The sequence below is a fragment of the Portunus trituberculatus genome, chromosome 27 (assembly GCF_017591435.1).
Source record: "Portunus trituberculatus isolate SZX2019 chromosome 27, ASM1759143v1, whole genome shotgun sequence".
NCBI classification, from domain to species: Eukaryota; Metazoa; Arthropoda; class Malacostraca; order Decapoda; family Portunidae; genus Portunus; species Portunus trituberculatus.
In genome coordinates, this window is record NC_059281.1 from 7,626,530 (window position 1) to 7,644,233 (window position 17,704).

The window sequence follows — 17,704 nt, forward strand, 5'->3', positions numbered from 1 at the left end:
TTTTCAAAGTATAACTGGGCTTTTAAGGTATCAAACGATATCCTATGCCCTTTTGAGCGTGAAATCAATCTATTGAGTGAAATATGTGGACTTCGAAATGATGTTTGGTGCATGCAATACATTTACTAAAACAGAATCATATCAGACAGTTTTTGACCATTGTAGCAGTGAATTAATGCAGTATGTAGCGGCATGTAGCTCACTTGCCACAAACAGGTTTGCAATAATTTAAAAACCGAATTATTTTGAGAAACTGTCGCTTATTCCCGAATTTCCTCTCAATTAAAAGAACCAACTCTTCAGCAAACAGGAAATGAATGATTCAAGGCTGTTCAATGCATAATGAGACAAAAAAAAAAGTTTGTTTCAGTTTTGTAATACATTTGCAAATTTTCTTCAATATTTTAACAAAATTAGCAGGTAAACGCGCATTCTGCAGCATAACAGTGGGGTATATGTGTGTTTGGCTCCTACTGGGTCAGCTTAGCTTTTAACTTGGTCAGGTCAGGCTTGAAGGTCAAAGGTGGCCTGCCACGAGTGCCCAGGCCAGTGATAGCGAAGGTGCCACCAGCTGAGGGCAAAGCAGCACGCTCCTCCATGGTCATCTTTATGGTACCAGAGGTGACATACAAGGTACCGTAGTCCTTGCCGCCCCAGCACACTGAGGTGACACTCTTGGATGGCACTGACACACTCCTCACCACCTTCTGCTGGTTTGGGTCCACACACACAACCTAGGTATGCCACAGCAGGAATTAGGAACATCAGAGAGAGAGAGAGAGAGAGAGAGAGAGAGAGAGAGAGAACGGGGGGGGGGGGTGATTGCTTACCTTGTTAGCAGAGAAGCAGGCGAGCCACAGGTTGTCCTCTTGGTCAATGGTCATTCCGTCAGGCACTCCTGTCAGCCCAGCAGTCTCAAAATCCAGCAGAACTCGCTGTCCACCTGCCATGACGTACAGTCCAGTAACCAGTACAGACCTGCCACTCAAACCAGCTCTCATACTTGACTTTTTTTCAGGAACCTAACAGGATTGAGTCTGATGATAAGGGATTTTTTCGGTATAATCTTGTGTACTGTCGTCGTATTTATATTGACAGGTTGTCGAGTTGATAGTAACAGTATAATTAGTTTTTTTTTTTTTAACTTTAACCAATACTCAATAATGTAGGCAATCGTAGCACATACAGCCTGTATAGGAATGAGAACGTAGTGAATACAAATACAAAAAGGAGAAATGAATACTGAATAGCATTATAATAAATAAGTGCAGTAAGTGCAGGGATTTAAGTGGGAGAATGGGAAGCTTCACTTACTGATACTTCCCTCGTCGTCGTTGTAATCAAAGTGATAGACGCACCGGTCAAAGGAGTCAGCGAAGTAAAAGTGTTTCTTGTCGCTGCTCCAAGCCATGCCATTTGAGAGACTTGTCTGTGATAGAACGAAAATATATTAGTTTTAAATAATCATTCATTAAGAACGAACTCATAAATGATTTCCCCTCTCTCTCTCTCTCTCTCTCTCTCTCTCTCTCTCTCTCTCTCTCTCTCTCTCTCTCTCTCTCTCTCTCTCTCTCTCTCTCTCTGAGATAACCTCAACAGTTCTTTCTACGTACTCCTCTAATGAATTCGTTTGCTCACTCATAAAGATGTATACATAACTCTGAATAAATAAACCTTCATAACGAGTGAAATAATCATGAGTGATTGGTTCTCTGGGCGATATTTGGAAATTCAATAAAAAAAAGTCACCTGCTGCCGTGTATATTCAAACAGACCTACTGAAACCCAATCATTAAAGCTATGTATAAATCCGAGAGGATAATAAGTCTGGTTTTTCATGTCCATTCCCTCCAATACTTATGCAGAATCCTTGTTAGACTATCTCATACCACAACATATATATATATAAAAAAAAAACATGTAATCTTTAAAAGAACTTATTGTCGAGGTAAGTCGAGAAATGTAAGTGAGGTTTTTCCATGTGCGTTCCCTCCAGTACTTCTGCAGAATCCTTGTTAAACTATCTCATCAAGACAACATAAATGGAAAAAATATATATATGCTCTCTTTACATGAACTTATCGTCGAGGTAAGCCGATAAGTTTAAGAATATGGAAGTAGGTGGGAATACAAGGCAACAATGAAGAGAAAAAAGACGTACATCCTTGGCCCAGGTGGTGAGATCAAGCTGATGGTCGTACTTGTAGAGGAAGCACGTCTTGGGGTTGATGGGCTCCAGCTGGTCGTTTAACTTTGACATGGTACCTGAAGAAGGGGCGCGAGAGAGGGATGGTGGATGAAAACTGAAGGAAGGCACTGACTCCATTAATTGAAGCATCTTTTAAAAGTTATTCTGTTGATGTTCACTTCTATTCTTGTTATTATCTTTGAAAATATCACGAAATATGTTCATTCTCAAATCGTTTTTACAAAGACGCAAAACATAATATGACTGTAAACTGTCTTGGATATGCTTGCATTATTCAAAGTAAGAATAATCTGTGTGTGTGTGTGTGTGTGTGTGTGTGTGTGTGTGTGTGTGTGTGTGTGTGTTACGAGCACGATTAACGAAACACTTCAGCATTGTTAACAACCATCATAAACATTTCCCACCTAATCACTCCACGTCTCGTCATCTCACAAGAGCACTCACCTATCCACAGCCGCCCCTGAGGATCACACTTGGCGTCGTTAAACTGGTAGTCCTTCGTAGTGTGGATGATCGTTGACCTGGCAGTGTGGTCATCCGGATCCGATTCAGCCCAGCGCACCACAGATAGTGTGTTGCCAAGTCCCACCACCCACAAGTCCTCTCTCCCCTCCACCGGAATGGCCATGGACACTACTGCTTCCTCCCCTACGCCTTCTGCAGCTGTAAAGGACACTGGTAAGTTGCTATCTGGTTTCTTCCATTGTCTTAGATGAGCATCTGTCTATACTTCTTTTACTTACCGATTGTCTTTCGTATTTCATCTTCATAATTTTAGGTTACAGGAAGCACCAAGTAGATGATTGAAAGTGTCGGGATATTAGTTAGGTCCTTTACTATCTCTCTCTCTCTCTGTCTCTTTTTTCTGTGTGTGTGCGTATCGGATACTAAATTCTAGAAATCCACAAAGGCAGAGGCGGAGCCGGATATGTATCATTTATAAAAGTTTAGTAGAGGATAAAAATGCCAAGGTAGAAATATCTATTTTTGGTGCTCCTTAAGTGGTTTACGTATCATACGGTCTACGATCCATCTTGTTATCTACAAAAAGAAAATATATATTTTTCTTTTGATTCTCCAGAGATAAAGAAAACACTTATCTTGGTTTCGAGAGACTCTCTGGTTAAAGAATCTGAAATATGCACCGGACACTGGCAGGACGAGGGGGGATTCTTTAAGGGTAAGAGGACTTGCTTCATGACAGTGGCTGGGGCGTGGTGTGTGGCGGGCCGTTGCTCATGGCGAACCGTGTGAGGCGCGGCAAGGTTGACTTGTCTCTGCCTTCACACTCACGGGACTGCTAGGGTGGACCCTTGGGGAGGAAGGGTTCATCCTGGTGCCTGTGTAGATAGATAAACTAAAATGGCGTGTAGGTAGGCCTATCACTACACTCGCAGCGTTATATATCGTGGAATCGCATCGTTATCGTAGAAACTGAAATCGCACCGTCATCGTGGAAAATCGTATTATTATCGTGGAATCGCTTTGTTATCGTGGGAACTTGTATCGTTATCGTGGAAACTGGAATCGTATCGCTATCGTGGAATCACATCGTTATCATGGAAATCCACAACGTTATCGTGGAAACTATTGTCATCGTGAAAACTCGCATCGTTATCGTATAGACTCACATCGTTATCGTGGAAACTTGTATCGTTATCGTATAAACTCACATCGTTATCGTGGAAACTCGCACGCTATCGTAGAAACTCGCATCGTTGTCGTGGAAACTCGCATCCTTATCATAGAAACTCGCATCGTTGTCGTAGAAACTCGCATCCTTATCATAGAAACTCGCATCGTTATCATAGAAACTCGCATCGTTATCTTAGAAACTCGCATCGTTATCGTGGAAACTCGCATCGTTATCGTGGAATCGCTTCGTTATCGTGAAAATTCGCATCGTTATCTTTGTCACGCTTATCGGAATCATCGTTATTCATTTATTTATTTAAATTCGTTTTCATTATATATGATAAGTCCAGCAAAGTTCGATACTTTTTTAATACATATTGTGTAATTTCGGGAGATGAAGTAGCTACATACTTTTCCACATCAATGTGAAACATTGTTACAATTACTTAAATTTCCACATTTCATTTGAAAGACGCGCTAACAACCTTTTCATTGGCGCTGTAATGTAGTTGTAATAGTATTCATAATTCAAGTATTGTCTCTGTCTCTAAGTACGTATCACTGCATGCCTCTTTGTTTTATAATTGATATGTTTATTATTATTGTTATCACTGATCTGCAATCAACACAACATATATATATATATATATATATATATATATATATATATATATATATATATATATATATATATATATATATATATATATATATATACTATAGTGAATAAATGAAATATGCAGATCGCATTACAGAGTAGCATTTGAGTCTGGTAGATCATGTTTGTTGTGTTGATTGCATACCAAAGTAGCACCAAATTTTTGTGGATGAGGATAATTTTCATCTCTATATGCGCGATTACGGATGCGGACTTTACAGGGTATAGTCATTTATTTAGTATATACTGGTATAATACTATTTGTTATACACTATATAGTTTCGAGTTTCAATCACACAAATGTGTATGCACGAGTACGTACTATGTACAGTACTACTTAGTGCAGTGTAAGACAAAGTATGTGCACAGAGAACTTACGTAAACCTTGTCTCCATACATCTCAAATTCTATCTCTCAGTATGAGGTAAATACTGTTGACATAAAAGTTAAGGGAATCAGTAAATAAAAATCATGTAATTCATCGCAGCAACCATGTGACTTTGGACCTGATTAACTTGTGGTGGAGTTATTATCAAGGGCACTGATAAGAATAAATACATAGATAAATATAGCATGCTACTTAGTTACTTCCCGTGAGTTATTAAGGAGAGAATATCGAAAAGAATTTGGTCATCTATACAAGGATGTCTATTCGTCAATTCATAACATTCATACATATACAATCTATTTTAACATTCGGATATAACATATACCTTTCCATATTGAACATTTGCATACCAATATGGAGGTGCTGAATCCTTCCTGAGTTGACGTAATATTTTATGAGCGTGTTGTTGTTGACGTCCACCACGAGGAGGGCCTGTTGCTGCTCCACCCAGTAAGGCCCCTCGCCCAGCTTAAGGCATGGGAGGGGCAGCTGCTGCACGCACTCACTCATCGCACCTCACGTCACAAACTCGCTGTAGGACAAAACACAACACATGCAGGACGAAATGAACGAAAATATAAGTACAACAAGGAAAATGTATGTGTAACTACTGTTTTCACACAACACCTGCAGAACAAAACGGAGAGGAATTTTATGGAGGAAGAGGGAACAGTAGTATGGATATATTTGCTACACACGCTCTTCCTTCACATTTCAAGGGTAATCGTACTTGACTACACTGAATGGTAATAGACTGAAGTGGTGGTTATTAGGGTTTTAAGTAACAATGTAACTTACGGTGCGTCAATATATGATGTGTCCTTGACTGTGACCAGCCCTGTACTGTGACTATTGTCTGCTTGAATGGCATCAGTAACATTCATCTCCTTATCTTTCAACGAGAGGCTGATCACTATTCTACATGCTCTGTACGTGTATTTACCTACCGATGCGTTGCCTCATATTTATTGTTTCATGATGTGATGTACTGTACGCAGAGACTTAACTAGAATGATGAAATTACCCATGCAGTTACTCAGTATTATATGATATGAGAGAGAGAGAGAGAGAGAGAGAGAGAGAGAGAGAGAGAGAGAGAGAGAGAGAGAGAGAGAGAGAGAGAGAGAGAGATAGTAGCGAAAAAATATAATAATAATGGTAAAGATAAAAGATAAGGAGGGCAGAGAACAATCGGCGAGGGAAAGTGGGAAGAGCAATGATATAGAAGGAGGAGGAGGAGGAGGAGGAGGAGGAGGAGGAGGAGGAGGAGGAGGAGGATGGGAGAGGCAAGGCAAATCACTGGAACACGTTATACGATAAACATTTAATTATAGCATACAGATGATTGCAAACATAATAATATAGCTATAGTATATAAAGTTGTATTTTTGCAGCTTGCCTTTAGAAAGCAGAGCTTTTTTTAGGCAAATTCAATATAATATCAATAACTGATAATAATGGAGTTAATGAAAATGGAAAAATAATGTTTATAATGATGATAAAGATAATAACAAAACAATAACAATAATGATAATGATTATACTACTACTACTACTACTACTACTACTACTACTACTACTACTACTACTACTACTACTACTACTACTACTACTACTACTACTACTACTACTACTACTACTACTACTATACTACTAGTGCTACTACTACTACTACTACTACTACTACTACTACTAATGATAATAATAATAATAATAATAATAATAATAATAATAAAAACAATAAAAATAATAATAATAATAATAATAATAATAATAATAATAATAATGATAATAGTAATGATAATAATAAGAGTAATAATGATAATAATAATAATAATAATAATAATAATAATAATAATAATAATAATAAATATTGATAATTAATAGTAATGATAATAATAATAATAATAATAATAATAATAAGAAGAAGAAGAAGATAATACAATATATGGTAGAAACTTGATTATCGTGAAACCAGAATGAAGCACAGTGAATAATTGATATATGATATAAAAAAAAAATGTCAGTACAGTAAATAACAAATATACACACACAGGTAGTCATATACAAATACACACATGCTTTCACATATAAATTCACATTTCACACACTAACACACAAATATGTACTAGCAAATACATATGGCCGCGAGTGCATGCATGTTTACATATGTATATCTATTACATCATGCATACCTATATACAAAGCGCATATATTATTGGAGCACAAAACATAAGGTTAATGTATGTATGATGTCAAGTATTGGAATACATAAACCCTGATACACAGACACATGATGCCCGTGATAATAAGGGAACGAAGTAGAATAGGAGTAGGAGACAGGAGCGAGAGGAGGGCAAACTCATCCAAGCTGTCATGTCAGTCACTTCCATGGAGTATTCGGGGGAGTATGTATACGTGTGACGTGTGTGAAGGCAAGGAAGTGTATATTAAGGTGAAGATGATGAGGAGATTAACAATAATTTGATTCATATGTTTTCTACGAGATAAATTGTTGGTAATTTGATAACTTAATTTATTGTAGATTATTAGTTTTTTTTTTTTTTTTTTTTTTTTTTTTTTTTTTTTTTTTTGCTAGTTGTGTTTGTTTCTGTATTTCATTTATCATAGATCGATTGCGCTTATTCCTTCGGCCATCATTTTTATTAGAAAGTAATATACGGTGTTTCAATTTACCTATAGTGGTCTCCTTTCCCAAGCCCAATAAGAATCGATTATGCATGCAGTGATGTTTCTACCCATACACACACGAATACAAACCAATAGTCAGTTATTGTAAGAACATAAATATGTAAATTGAAAATAGCTACTCATAAATATGTAATACTGTTGAAACATGGGGAAACATTGCATGAGAAAATAGTTACCTCTGCGGTCTCTTTATTATATAAAATGACATTGCAATCCAAAACGAAAGTGTGTAATAAATCTACTAAATTCAATGGAACACAGAGAAGTCAGTTGAATTTTAAGTTTTAAGTATTGAAATTGGAAAGTTACAGCCTGCGGTCTCTGTGGTAAACAAAAGACAGACATTGCAGTAACCCTCGTGTGGTGAACAGATTGTGAGCCGAGGAGCCGCTGTACTGTGGCGTGGTGAGGCGTGAGGTGGCTAAGCTGAGGCACACATCAGGTCACCACCTACTGACCTGACCTCAACCACCATCACCGCTCGTCAGGTAACATTTTGACATCCCCTTTCTTGAGATTTATTAAGCACTGTTGCGGGGATATGATGAAGCATATTGCATTGGTTCAGACTTAACTAACATTGTCTTGACACACAGTTGTGTTGGGTTTAGTGGTACTTGCTGGGTTGGCAGGGGTGGTTGTAGTGTGTGCTGGGTTCGGTAAATTTACAGTCTTTCACTGGATTAACTTCAAAAGGAAACTATTTTTTTCTGGTTGTTTTCGGCCAGTTTTGAATGAATCTGTACTTTGTTTCCGTCGCAGAAGTTTTTCTTATATTTCCCTCCTCCCCCTTCACCCCAAAAACACGGTCTGTCCCTTCAGAAAGTGCTGTACTGCAATGAAATAAAAAAGAAAAGAAAAAAGATTTATACTAAACAGACCGAAATGTACCAGAAGAAAACAGTTTCATTATCATAAAGTACCACAAAAGTAACAGTCCAAAATTTTGACTGTTATTGCTGTGGAGAGTACTCACCGCCCCTGCTGGTCGCTGCTGGCTATGCCAGCTTATGGAAACCTATCTATTTAACCAAAACTAACAGAGTGTGGTCTGACCCTAATTTTAACCTTGTGTAACCTAACTTAATGTAACCTAGTTGAGGCGACACACACTACTGTTATGCCATCCTCAGAACAAATTAACTTTATCTAATACAATTAAACTGATCTAACCAAATTAAAGTAGCCTAACCTGACTAGCAACACAAAGAAATTAATATGAAGTTGTTACCTTCTTTCTTTGTAAAATATGGCGATTCAATGGAAATAATCAAGGCGACATCCTGCCCATTCAGACATCTTTCATAGACTGATTCAAATTGAGTTGCTTCTCTCCACAAAACTCTGATTGGTTAAATTTATGCTATATTTATTATGAATTGTTTTTATTGACTAGTGGATGCATGCTCAAACAAAGGAACCAATCACTGTAATTGACTTCACACGTGTTCACAGTGTGGCAATACGCACACATGAACGAACACATCTAACCTAATGGCGTTCCTCAGTGCCTGGCAGCCCATCACATGCATGGATGTTGCAGCACATTAGCTTGTTCCCTCCAAAAAATGCTAGATCTTTAAAAATTGTTGTCGACATTATAAACAATTTGTGACAGGTATGTATAAGTTCAAATTACTCAGAATGAGAATCTCTACATGATGAGAAGGGTAAGAAAAGCCATGTTGATTATGGTGAAAGACTGAAGAAATTCTCCTGGATTTAGGTATGGGAAGGTTAAACTCTGAGGTTCAATGCATGAATGAAGTATGGGAGTATTTCCTAATGGCATCTTGTATATTACTCATTGCAGCCTTCACATGTTCTTTCTGTTTTGGCCCCATGGCAGGTAAGATGCCATCACGGTTCTTCAGGTTTCCTTATATCCATGGTGTAGTTAGTCTTGCTGGGGTGAACTTATGTTATTACAAGTTCCTTTTTTACAATTTTACTGCACAGAGTTATGTAACAGCACTGTTCTTCCACCCAGCAGCTGTGTCTGAGCACAGCACATACACAGCATGGCTCCTCCTGTAAGTATAATGAGCCAGGTGACTGCTCTGCCTTCACACTCAGTTGTGCATCTTTGTCTTCTAAGCTTGGGCACACAAGTACTAGATGATTACTTGCAGAACTGATAGCAAATATTTAGTAGTTGCCATGAATCTGTTTAGGTGACAGCAGAATGTCATGTCATGTCATGTCATGTGGCATAAAAGAGCTTTTATGGCTTGGCCTTTTGCATCCCGTGACTAATTTTGCCTCACTGAGAAACTGCTGCCATTTATGTGTACCACCTTAATTTTGTAAAACTACTACTTGTGTTTCCTGTATGTGGTCTATGAATGATGGCAGTGAAACCCCATGACCTGTGATATGATTCTTGGTTTTTGGATATAATTGTGCATGTGATGTCTTACATTTACTATTTGGCCTGGCGTGTTATTTATTGCACTTTGTCTTGCAGTTCTTCGGCTCTGGTTAGATTTATGGAATTTTTTATTAGATTTTTTTTAGTAAAGTACTACCTCGGTATACATCCTTAATCCATCCCAGATACTTGGAGTTATACCAAACAGGATATATATATATATACCAAACAGTCTTCCTGTAAGAAATACAGGGGAAATTATTAATCCATTCCCATTAAAAAATCCTCTTGTTATTGGTATATTATACTTTACATTGATAGGCCTGCAAAATACTAAAACACATACTATGTACAGTATTGTATTTGATGACGTATAAGATGCACCCCCATCTCAGCAGGTCATATTCCAGAAAAAGATTATGTATTTATACATGTAATGATTAAAGCAAGTTTGTGTTGTAGCTAAATGAAAACCAAGCAATCAAAATAGTAGAAATATCATACACTATTGCAATAATAAAACAGAGTTAGTGGCCTGGTCACAGAGGTGAGGCAAGAGACAGCCCAACTGCCGAGCTGTCCACAACACACTTGGTGCATCACTGAACAGGCCACTTTTTCATTTTCAACATTTCCTTGCATTGTGTTATCTATGGAATATATGATGTAGCACCCTTGCCAGTGTTACAGTGGTGTAAATCTTTCAGTGTATGGGTGAAGGAAATTTAAATAATAAATCTGTAGGAGGCCTCATATTCACATGCAAGACAGAGTATTTTTTAGCCATTTCTATTAAAGAAAGGCATGTCTTATACATATGCCATCAAATATGGCAAATATGAAAGCAATCAGATGAAATAGATGATAAAATCTGACAATATTGCTCATGGGCAGTCATGACTTGGTAATCAAGGGTAGCTTGTGATGTACTGACTTATTTTAACTGATATAAGTTCTAGCAAGTAAGTAGTACGTATTCCAAACAAAGGTTGTATACCAAGCAAATTATATTTGCATCCAAACAAGTTGAAGTTACTCCAAAGTGGCTGTATACTGAGGTACCACTTTACTGTAAACCAACATTACTGTATGCACTTTTGTTTTATATTGTAATTTTGCATAATAATTTGCCCTTTACTCCTGTTGGTGTCATGTGGTAGACAAATACTGTCTAGTGTCTACTGGCTTCATGTGATAATGGTAAAAGAAATTTGACCTTACTAAGACTTTATATTGTAAGGTTGAAGAATATCAGTGTTTTTTGTTTGTTTTTTTTACATTTAATTAATAATTTTCTACTTCACACTTTCTAGCTAGTTCAATAGTTTAATGCTGTTGTGATATTTTGAAGTACTTTTTGCTGTCTAAATCAACTAAATGATTTAGATGAGTGGTTCCTGAACTTTTCTGAGCGAGTACCACTTGGAGTTCCCGTACCACCTGGTTCCAGAAAAAACGCAATTCCAAAAAATTTCAATTTATCCACAAGTAGAACACACAGATGGACTAACAACAAGAAACACAACTCAGCTTAATGCAAAGAATGCATCTTTTTCTTCTCCACCTGCTAATCGACGCAATTTATCTTTTGTAGGGCAATAATAACTTTTCGTAGAAATTTATTTATTTGATTTAACTGAAAATTGCATATGATCCTGAAAGTGCTCATGTACCACCTGAAGGCCTTCACGTATCACAGGTTGGGAGCCACTGACTTAGATCTATGACAGTGCTGTCTTCTCTATTGTGTGAAAATGATTATTTTGATTTAAGTGTCATAGATCAGACAAATAATTTTCAAGATCATTCTACCTGGGCAAATACATTGGTGCCTCATGATAACGGACACTTCAGGGATGAAGGAGTGTTCATTACTGTGAATTGTCCATTACTGACAGTGGTTTGTCTATGAGACCCTTAACACCCTCTCCTCCCTCTCTTGTTTTCAGTAATATCTCTCTTAGAAATGCGATTTATTTTTTTTTTTTTTTTTTTTTTTTTTTTTTTATTAAAACCACCTTATTCAGTTGTTCAGTGCTGAAATAAGAGTCAATTATTATTCAATTAGCATACAGTTATAAAAATTTGTCTTGCCAAGAATAGGTGAATTAAAGATGTATGGTCTATTGTCGTGCTGCAAGCTCAAGACATGGCCACCCTCACAGCTGAGGTAAGGCAGTATTATGCAATGTGAACAAATACTTCTAGGAAGAACTATGAGAGAGAGAGAGAGAGACCGGGGCAGATAGGTTTAGAGAAGCTTGGAGAAAGACCGGTAAATGAAGACAAAAATCAAAGGATTGGGAGTTTGTTTTGTTGTCTGCTCTTTGTCAACCCGACACACACACACACTCTCTCTCTCTCTCTCTCTCTCTCTCTCTCTCTCTCTCTCTCTCTCTCTCTCTCTCTCTCTCTCTCTCTCTCTCTCTCTCTCTCTCTCTCTCTCTCTCTCTCTCTCTCTCTGTGTGTGTGTGTGGGCAGGGGGGGGTAGTGTCTTGATCCTAACTTGCCCAACAACATTTAAACAAATGCATAACTAGCAGTTCACAGCAGCAGGCCATGGATCCAAGCAGCCTAGGCCCTTAATTTACCATGAGTGTCACTCCAGTGACCCCTACAGCCAAGCAATCACTGTTCTTCACCTTATAAATTTTGTAGGTCCTATAGACCAACAAAACGAGCTACAATGGTATCTAGCAGTAGATACACACAGGCCTTTTTGGCTTCTTTATTGTGTGTATTCATCCATGCGGCCATGTTAGTATTTGACCTGTCCATTATTGAGTGAAATCCAATACTGCGAGGTCCGTTATCTTGAGGCCCCCCTGTATTTGTTTTAGCTTGGCACTTTGTTAGTCATCTGTTGCCATCCTCTTCCCATAAGAGCTAAGCATGCTGCTATATTTTTTACCACTCAGAGTTAGCGACACATCCTTAATGCAAGTGTCAGCCACTTATATAAATGCTTTTTTTTTATCGTATATGAACATGCAACATTGTGGCATTATGTTGTGCAGCCTGACTCATGATAATGATGTTATGGAAGTGTGGAGCCTGTTTAGTGATGAGATGTAACAGTGTGTAGTGATGAATACTGTAGATGTATGAGTTTTGTGTAAAGACCAGTTGTAACAAGGTGTGGTGGTGATTCTGTACATTTGTTGTTTGGTTTATGTGTGGATGAGATCAATTTTGCACAGGACTGACTTTGTTCAGGCAAGGTTCACCACTCATAGTGGTAGCTAAGACTATTCTTGTTACAGCAAGTCATGTTACATATCGTCATCTAATTTTTATATCAGTGTGGCTGCTATGTAAATGTACACATGATTGTCTTTTTTTCTATTAGTATTAATGTGATTCTCTCTAGTTTATTTTGCTAAACCTTAAAGATCACTTGTTGAAAACTTAAGAGAATTTTAAACATTCATTGGTTGTTTTTATTAAAGGCAGTGTTGTGTTCAGGATGACTGTTATGTTAGTACAAGTGTGTATCATTGCTGCTGTACATTTTCTAGGACACACCTAAACGACGGGGAAGGAAGCGGTCCAAGCGAAGGGCAGCATCAAGCGGGGCACGCCACGCATCCCTATCTGAGGAACCTCGGCCAGCTACGCTGCCTAGCTCCCCTGCAGGAGGAAAGAAGGGGCCTGCTGCCCTACTAAAGAAGGCAGGCAACAAGGGCCAGGCCAACACTGTGGTACCACTGAAGAACTGTACCACAAACACAATGCCACAGAAGGAAAACAAGCTAGACAACCTGTGCAGTCTACTAGAAAATATTATCCTGCAGCATGGCAGAGAGGCACCCACACCTGGCCAAGAAGCCTGCAAATGTTCATGGGGCCACAGCACTCCCAACACTTAATGCTGTGCCTTCCACCAGTGCTGGGCTGCCAGCCTCCTCACACTCTACACCAGAGGCCAAGAAAGATCTGAGTAAAGAGGAACTTGAGAGGGAGAGGAAAGCTCGCAAGGAAGCAAAGAAAGCAAGGAAGAAAGGCCCTGGGAAGGAGAATGTTGAGGAGAGGAAGGAAACTCAAAATAGTGGGCAGGGCAGTGCACCAGCAACACCAGTGAAAGTAACAGCAGCAACACCAGTGAAAGGAGCAGCAACAACACCAGTGAAAGGAGCAGCAACAACACCAGTGAAAGGAGCAGCAACAACATCAGTGAAAGGAGCAGCAACAACACCAGTGAAAAGAGCAGCAACAACATCAGTGAAAGGAGCAGTAGCAAAACCAGTGACAGCAGGAGCAGCAGCCCCCAACAATATCCTTGTAGTAGACTTGAGGTCTGGCAAGGAGTGCAGTGAGCAGCCCACAGCAGCAGCAGCAGCAGCAGGCCAGGACAGCACGGTTGGCAAATCAAAAGCAGACATGCGTAGGGAAAGACGAGAAAAGCAAGAGGCACAGAGACAGGCCAAGCTAGCCCTTAAGGAACAGCAGGAGGAGCAGAAGAAGCAGAAAGACAAGCAGGTTGTGATGGAGAAAGCAAAGGCTACCAATAAGACCAAAGCAGCTGGGGAGAGCAGCAGGAAGGCCAGGGTGAGGAGGGCCAGCAGCAGGGGGAGCAGTGAGAGGAAGGTTCCCCTGCTGGGTCACCTGCCTCAGTACTCCCCTAAGCCACCACCACACCAGGTCAATAGTGACTCTATCCATCCAGCTGTGCTCACTGTTGGACTCAAAATGAAGGTTAGCCTCTCTTTGTCTCTGAAATAATCAGTGTGTGTGTGTGTGTGTGTGTGTGTGTGTGTGTGTGTGTTTCACTGTTTGATCTGCTGCAGTCTCTGATGAGACAGCCAGATGTTACCCAACGGAGCGAGCTCAGAGCTCATTATTTCCGATCTTTGGATAGGCCTGAGATCAGGCACACACCACACACCGGGACAACAAGGTCACAACTCCTCGATCTACATCCTGTACCTACTACTACTAGGTGAACAGGGGCTACATGTGAAAGGAGACACACCCAAATATCTCCACCCGGCCGGGCTTGTGAAGCCAGCGCTCTAACCACTGAGCTATCGGTGTGTGTGTGTGTGTGTGTGTGTGTGTGTGTGTGTGTGTGTGTGTGTGTGTGTGTGTGTGTGTGTAACCTTTGCCTTCCTGCTACAGTATGGAGTGGTGGAGGGAGCCACAGCACGTGTTATCTCAATGCTGGCAGCCTTGAAGCAGTTCATCAATGACTACCGCACCCCTGAGTCCTGTGACCTCTCCAGGGACATGGCAGACAAGCTTAAGCCCAATGTTGACTTCCTGCATGCCTGTCGCCCACATGCCATTGCCATGGACAACGCTATCAGGTAAGGGGAACTGTGGGCTGGGTGTGCAAAGGGGAAGTGCAGTGGTACAGTGATTTTTTAGTTTTTATATAATACAGTCTTAGGAATAATCTCAAGCTGGTTCTAGAGTTATCAATCCCACAGGTCAGTGAAGCACAAGATTAACAGCATTGACCCATCGACTCCCGAGGCACAAGCTAAGGATGAACTGCGTGGTGCAATTGACGAGTTTGTGGAGGAGAACATCACCCTCGCCAGCAGCACCATTGCCTCACACGCCACTTCCCTCATTCAGGATGACATTCTCCTCACCTTTGGATAGTGAGTGCCTTGCTTCATGTAATGCTGTCTGCTGGTTCCTCTTGATTTAGACAATTTAGGTATTAATAGATTTAGTAATTTAGATATCCATTCCTGTAATTTTTGGGCTTATCTATTTTCTTTATCATCCATTTAGCAAGATAAGTAACATTCAGTAACTTCTGTGCCCTTTTCCTTTGTCAGCTCTGCCCTGGTGTGTGATGTGGTGGAGGCGGTGGTTAAGGAAGGTGGCAAGGTGAGTGTGGTGGTGGCAGACTACCCTCACCCGCCTTCTGGAGCTGCCATGGTGCAACGCCTTGACAGTCTTGGGGTTCCCACCTACTACAGGCTTGTCACAGATCTCTCACACGTAATGTCTAAGGTTAGCTTGCTCTTCTTTCATTTGTTGAATTACTTCATGAAAATGGAAATGGTTATAGTAAGAGAAAAAAAAAGACTTTGATGAGTAGAATTGAATTTTGATGTCAAAGGTTCAGTATTTCTTAAGTAAAAAGTTTGTTCTTCATAAGGAAAGAAATTTTTCAAAAACTATGTAACTACTTTTACTGTAAGAAATTTCCGTTGAACTTAAAGTTTAAGCCTTCAGAATTACAAATTAATAAGGTTGATTTGTAGGATGATGTCTGACAAGTAACTCATGTCCTTGTTTGGCAGGTGACAAAGGTGGTGGTGGAGGCAGAGGCAGTCATGATGAACGGTGCAGTGCAAGCCATGTGTGGCACGGCTTGTCTGGCACTTGCTGCCGCCACACATCATAAACCCTTCATAGTTCTCTGTCAGACCTATAAGTTTTGCAATATTGACTTGACCGACTCTCTAGTGATTAATGAGCTGGGTGAGTGAGCTTCCTGCTGCTGATTGAGATGAACAAGAGTGACTCATTGATTTGGAAGTATTGTTGGATATAATTTTTTAAAATTTTGATTGGAGGTTGGAAGAACAAAAGATATTTTAATACTCACTTTTTGTCGTGATAGGTGATGCAAACAGCATGGTGTGCTGCCCATCCCAGGAGCACCAAGGGCTGTTGGCAGACTGGCGGGACACACAAAACCTCAATGTGGTGCGTCTGGTGTATGATGTGACACCAGCCAGCCTGGTGACTGTCCTGGTGACGGAGCAGAGTGTCCTCCCCACCTCAGCTGTCCCTGTCATCATTCACCGCAAGTATGCCGACATCCTGGGCCAAGACTAAGCCAACACACTCAAGGGAAGGGAAGGGAAGGATTATTGTCCCTTTTGGGATGTTTCTGAGACTCAAGTGAGTGTAGCTATGTGTTCCCTGTTATTGTGTGTGTGTGTGTGTGTGTGTGTGTGTGTGTGTGTGCACACACGCGTGTGCATATAATTCTCCAGTCTGGAGGGTCACTTGCTGGACTCGTGATTGCCACCTGTATCCTTCTAGAAAGAACTTTTGACCTTAAAAAGTCTATCCTATAACTTTACACACGTCATAAGGATGTAACTGCTTGGTCATCACTGAGTATGACTTGAGATGGTGTGAACTTCATTCTCCATCAGCCATGTGGTAGGCTCTATGAGTGTGTGTGTGTGTGTGTGTGTGTGTGTGTGTGTGTGTGTGTGTGTGTGTGTGTGTGTACTTTCATGGTTCCTGTGCTAAAGCTATTAGTTAGAAAGTGTCACTAAGATTGTTGTAAATATTTGTCTTAACTTCTGTATAAAGTGTTGGCTTAGTTTCAGTTTGATGTTCTCTCAGTACTACTAGTCTGTAGCACAGGAAGCACAGGTGTTATAGGGGCTTGTGGTTTTGGGTGTTGGTAAAATCTTGAAGGTGTAGTTTGGCTTGAGTAGAAAATTCGTCATGAATTCATGAGTTAGGTTGACTGATGTTACACAGGCAACCCACCTGTACACATCAGTCCTCACCAGTCACTGCCTCCAAGACAACCAAGTTAACTGGATTCACATTTGTTATGCTAACTTATATTAAAAATTACTTTTCACTTAAAGCTCTGTTTAGCCACAAATCATTTTTTTTTTTTATATTGACATGTATGTTTAAAGTTTTATGTGACTAAACCTTTGATTGAAAATTTGAATTACATATTGACTGTCTCTTTCAAGAGTTCCTTTCAATAAAACACAATTTTCAAATTGAAATACAA

The 17,704-nt window shown here is 39.7% G+C and overlaps 2 protein-coding genes across 2 annotated transcripts; one reads left to right on the plus strand and one right to left on the minus strand.

Annotated features, from left to right (window-relative positions):
- Positions 1-356: 356 nt before the first annotated feature.
- On the minus strand, positions 357-5,847 carry LOC123509369 (regucalcin-like). Its single transcript, XM_045263632.1, has 7 exons — positions 5,689-5,847; positions 5,241-5,422; positions 2,654-2,872; positions 2,162-2,265; positions 1,315-1,429; positions 831-943; positions 357-734 (listed from the first exon to the last, which is right to left on the minus strand). The coding sequence occupies exons 2-7, from the start codon at positions 5,398-5,400 to the stop codon at positions 471-473; spliced, it is 975 nt and encodes a 324-aa protein (XP_045119567.1). The 5' UTR covers positions 5,401-5,422; positions 5,689-5,847; the 3' UTR covers positions 357-470.
- LOC123509368 (translation initiation factor eIF-2B subunit delta-like) lies at positions 2,748-17,699 on the plus strand. Its single transcript, XM_045263631.1, is given in 10 exon segments — positions 2,748-2,887; positions 7,973-8,089; positions 9,595-9,634; positions 13,491-13,780; positions 13,782-14,667; positions 15,091-15,278; positions 15,402-15,578; positions 15,762-15,939; positions 16,233-16,413; positions 16,556-17,699. Coding segments are annotated over 8 exon segments (2,130 nt in total). The 5' UTR covers positions 2,748-2,887; positions 7,973-8,089; positions 9,595-9,622; the 3' UTR covers positions 16,774-17,699.
- Positions 17,700-17,704: the final 5 nt, after the last annotated feature.

Excerpts from the sequence above, each read along its gene's own strand:
- LOC123509369 (XM_045263632.1), bottom strand. The coding sequence starts at position 5,400 with ATGAGTGAGTGCGTGCAGCAGCTGCCCCTCCCATGCCTTAAGCTGGGC. Across the intron at positions 2,873-5,240 it reads GATTCAGCACCTCCATATTG|CTGCAGAAGGCGTAGGGGAG; the intron begins GTATGCAAATGT and ends TGTCCTTTACAG. Across the intron at positions 2,266-2,653 it reads TCAGGGGCGGCTGTGGATAG|GTACCATGTCAAAGTTAAAC; the intron begins GTGAGTGCTCTT and ends CCCCTTCTTCAG.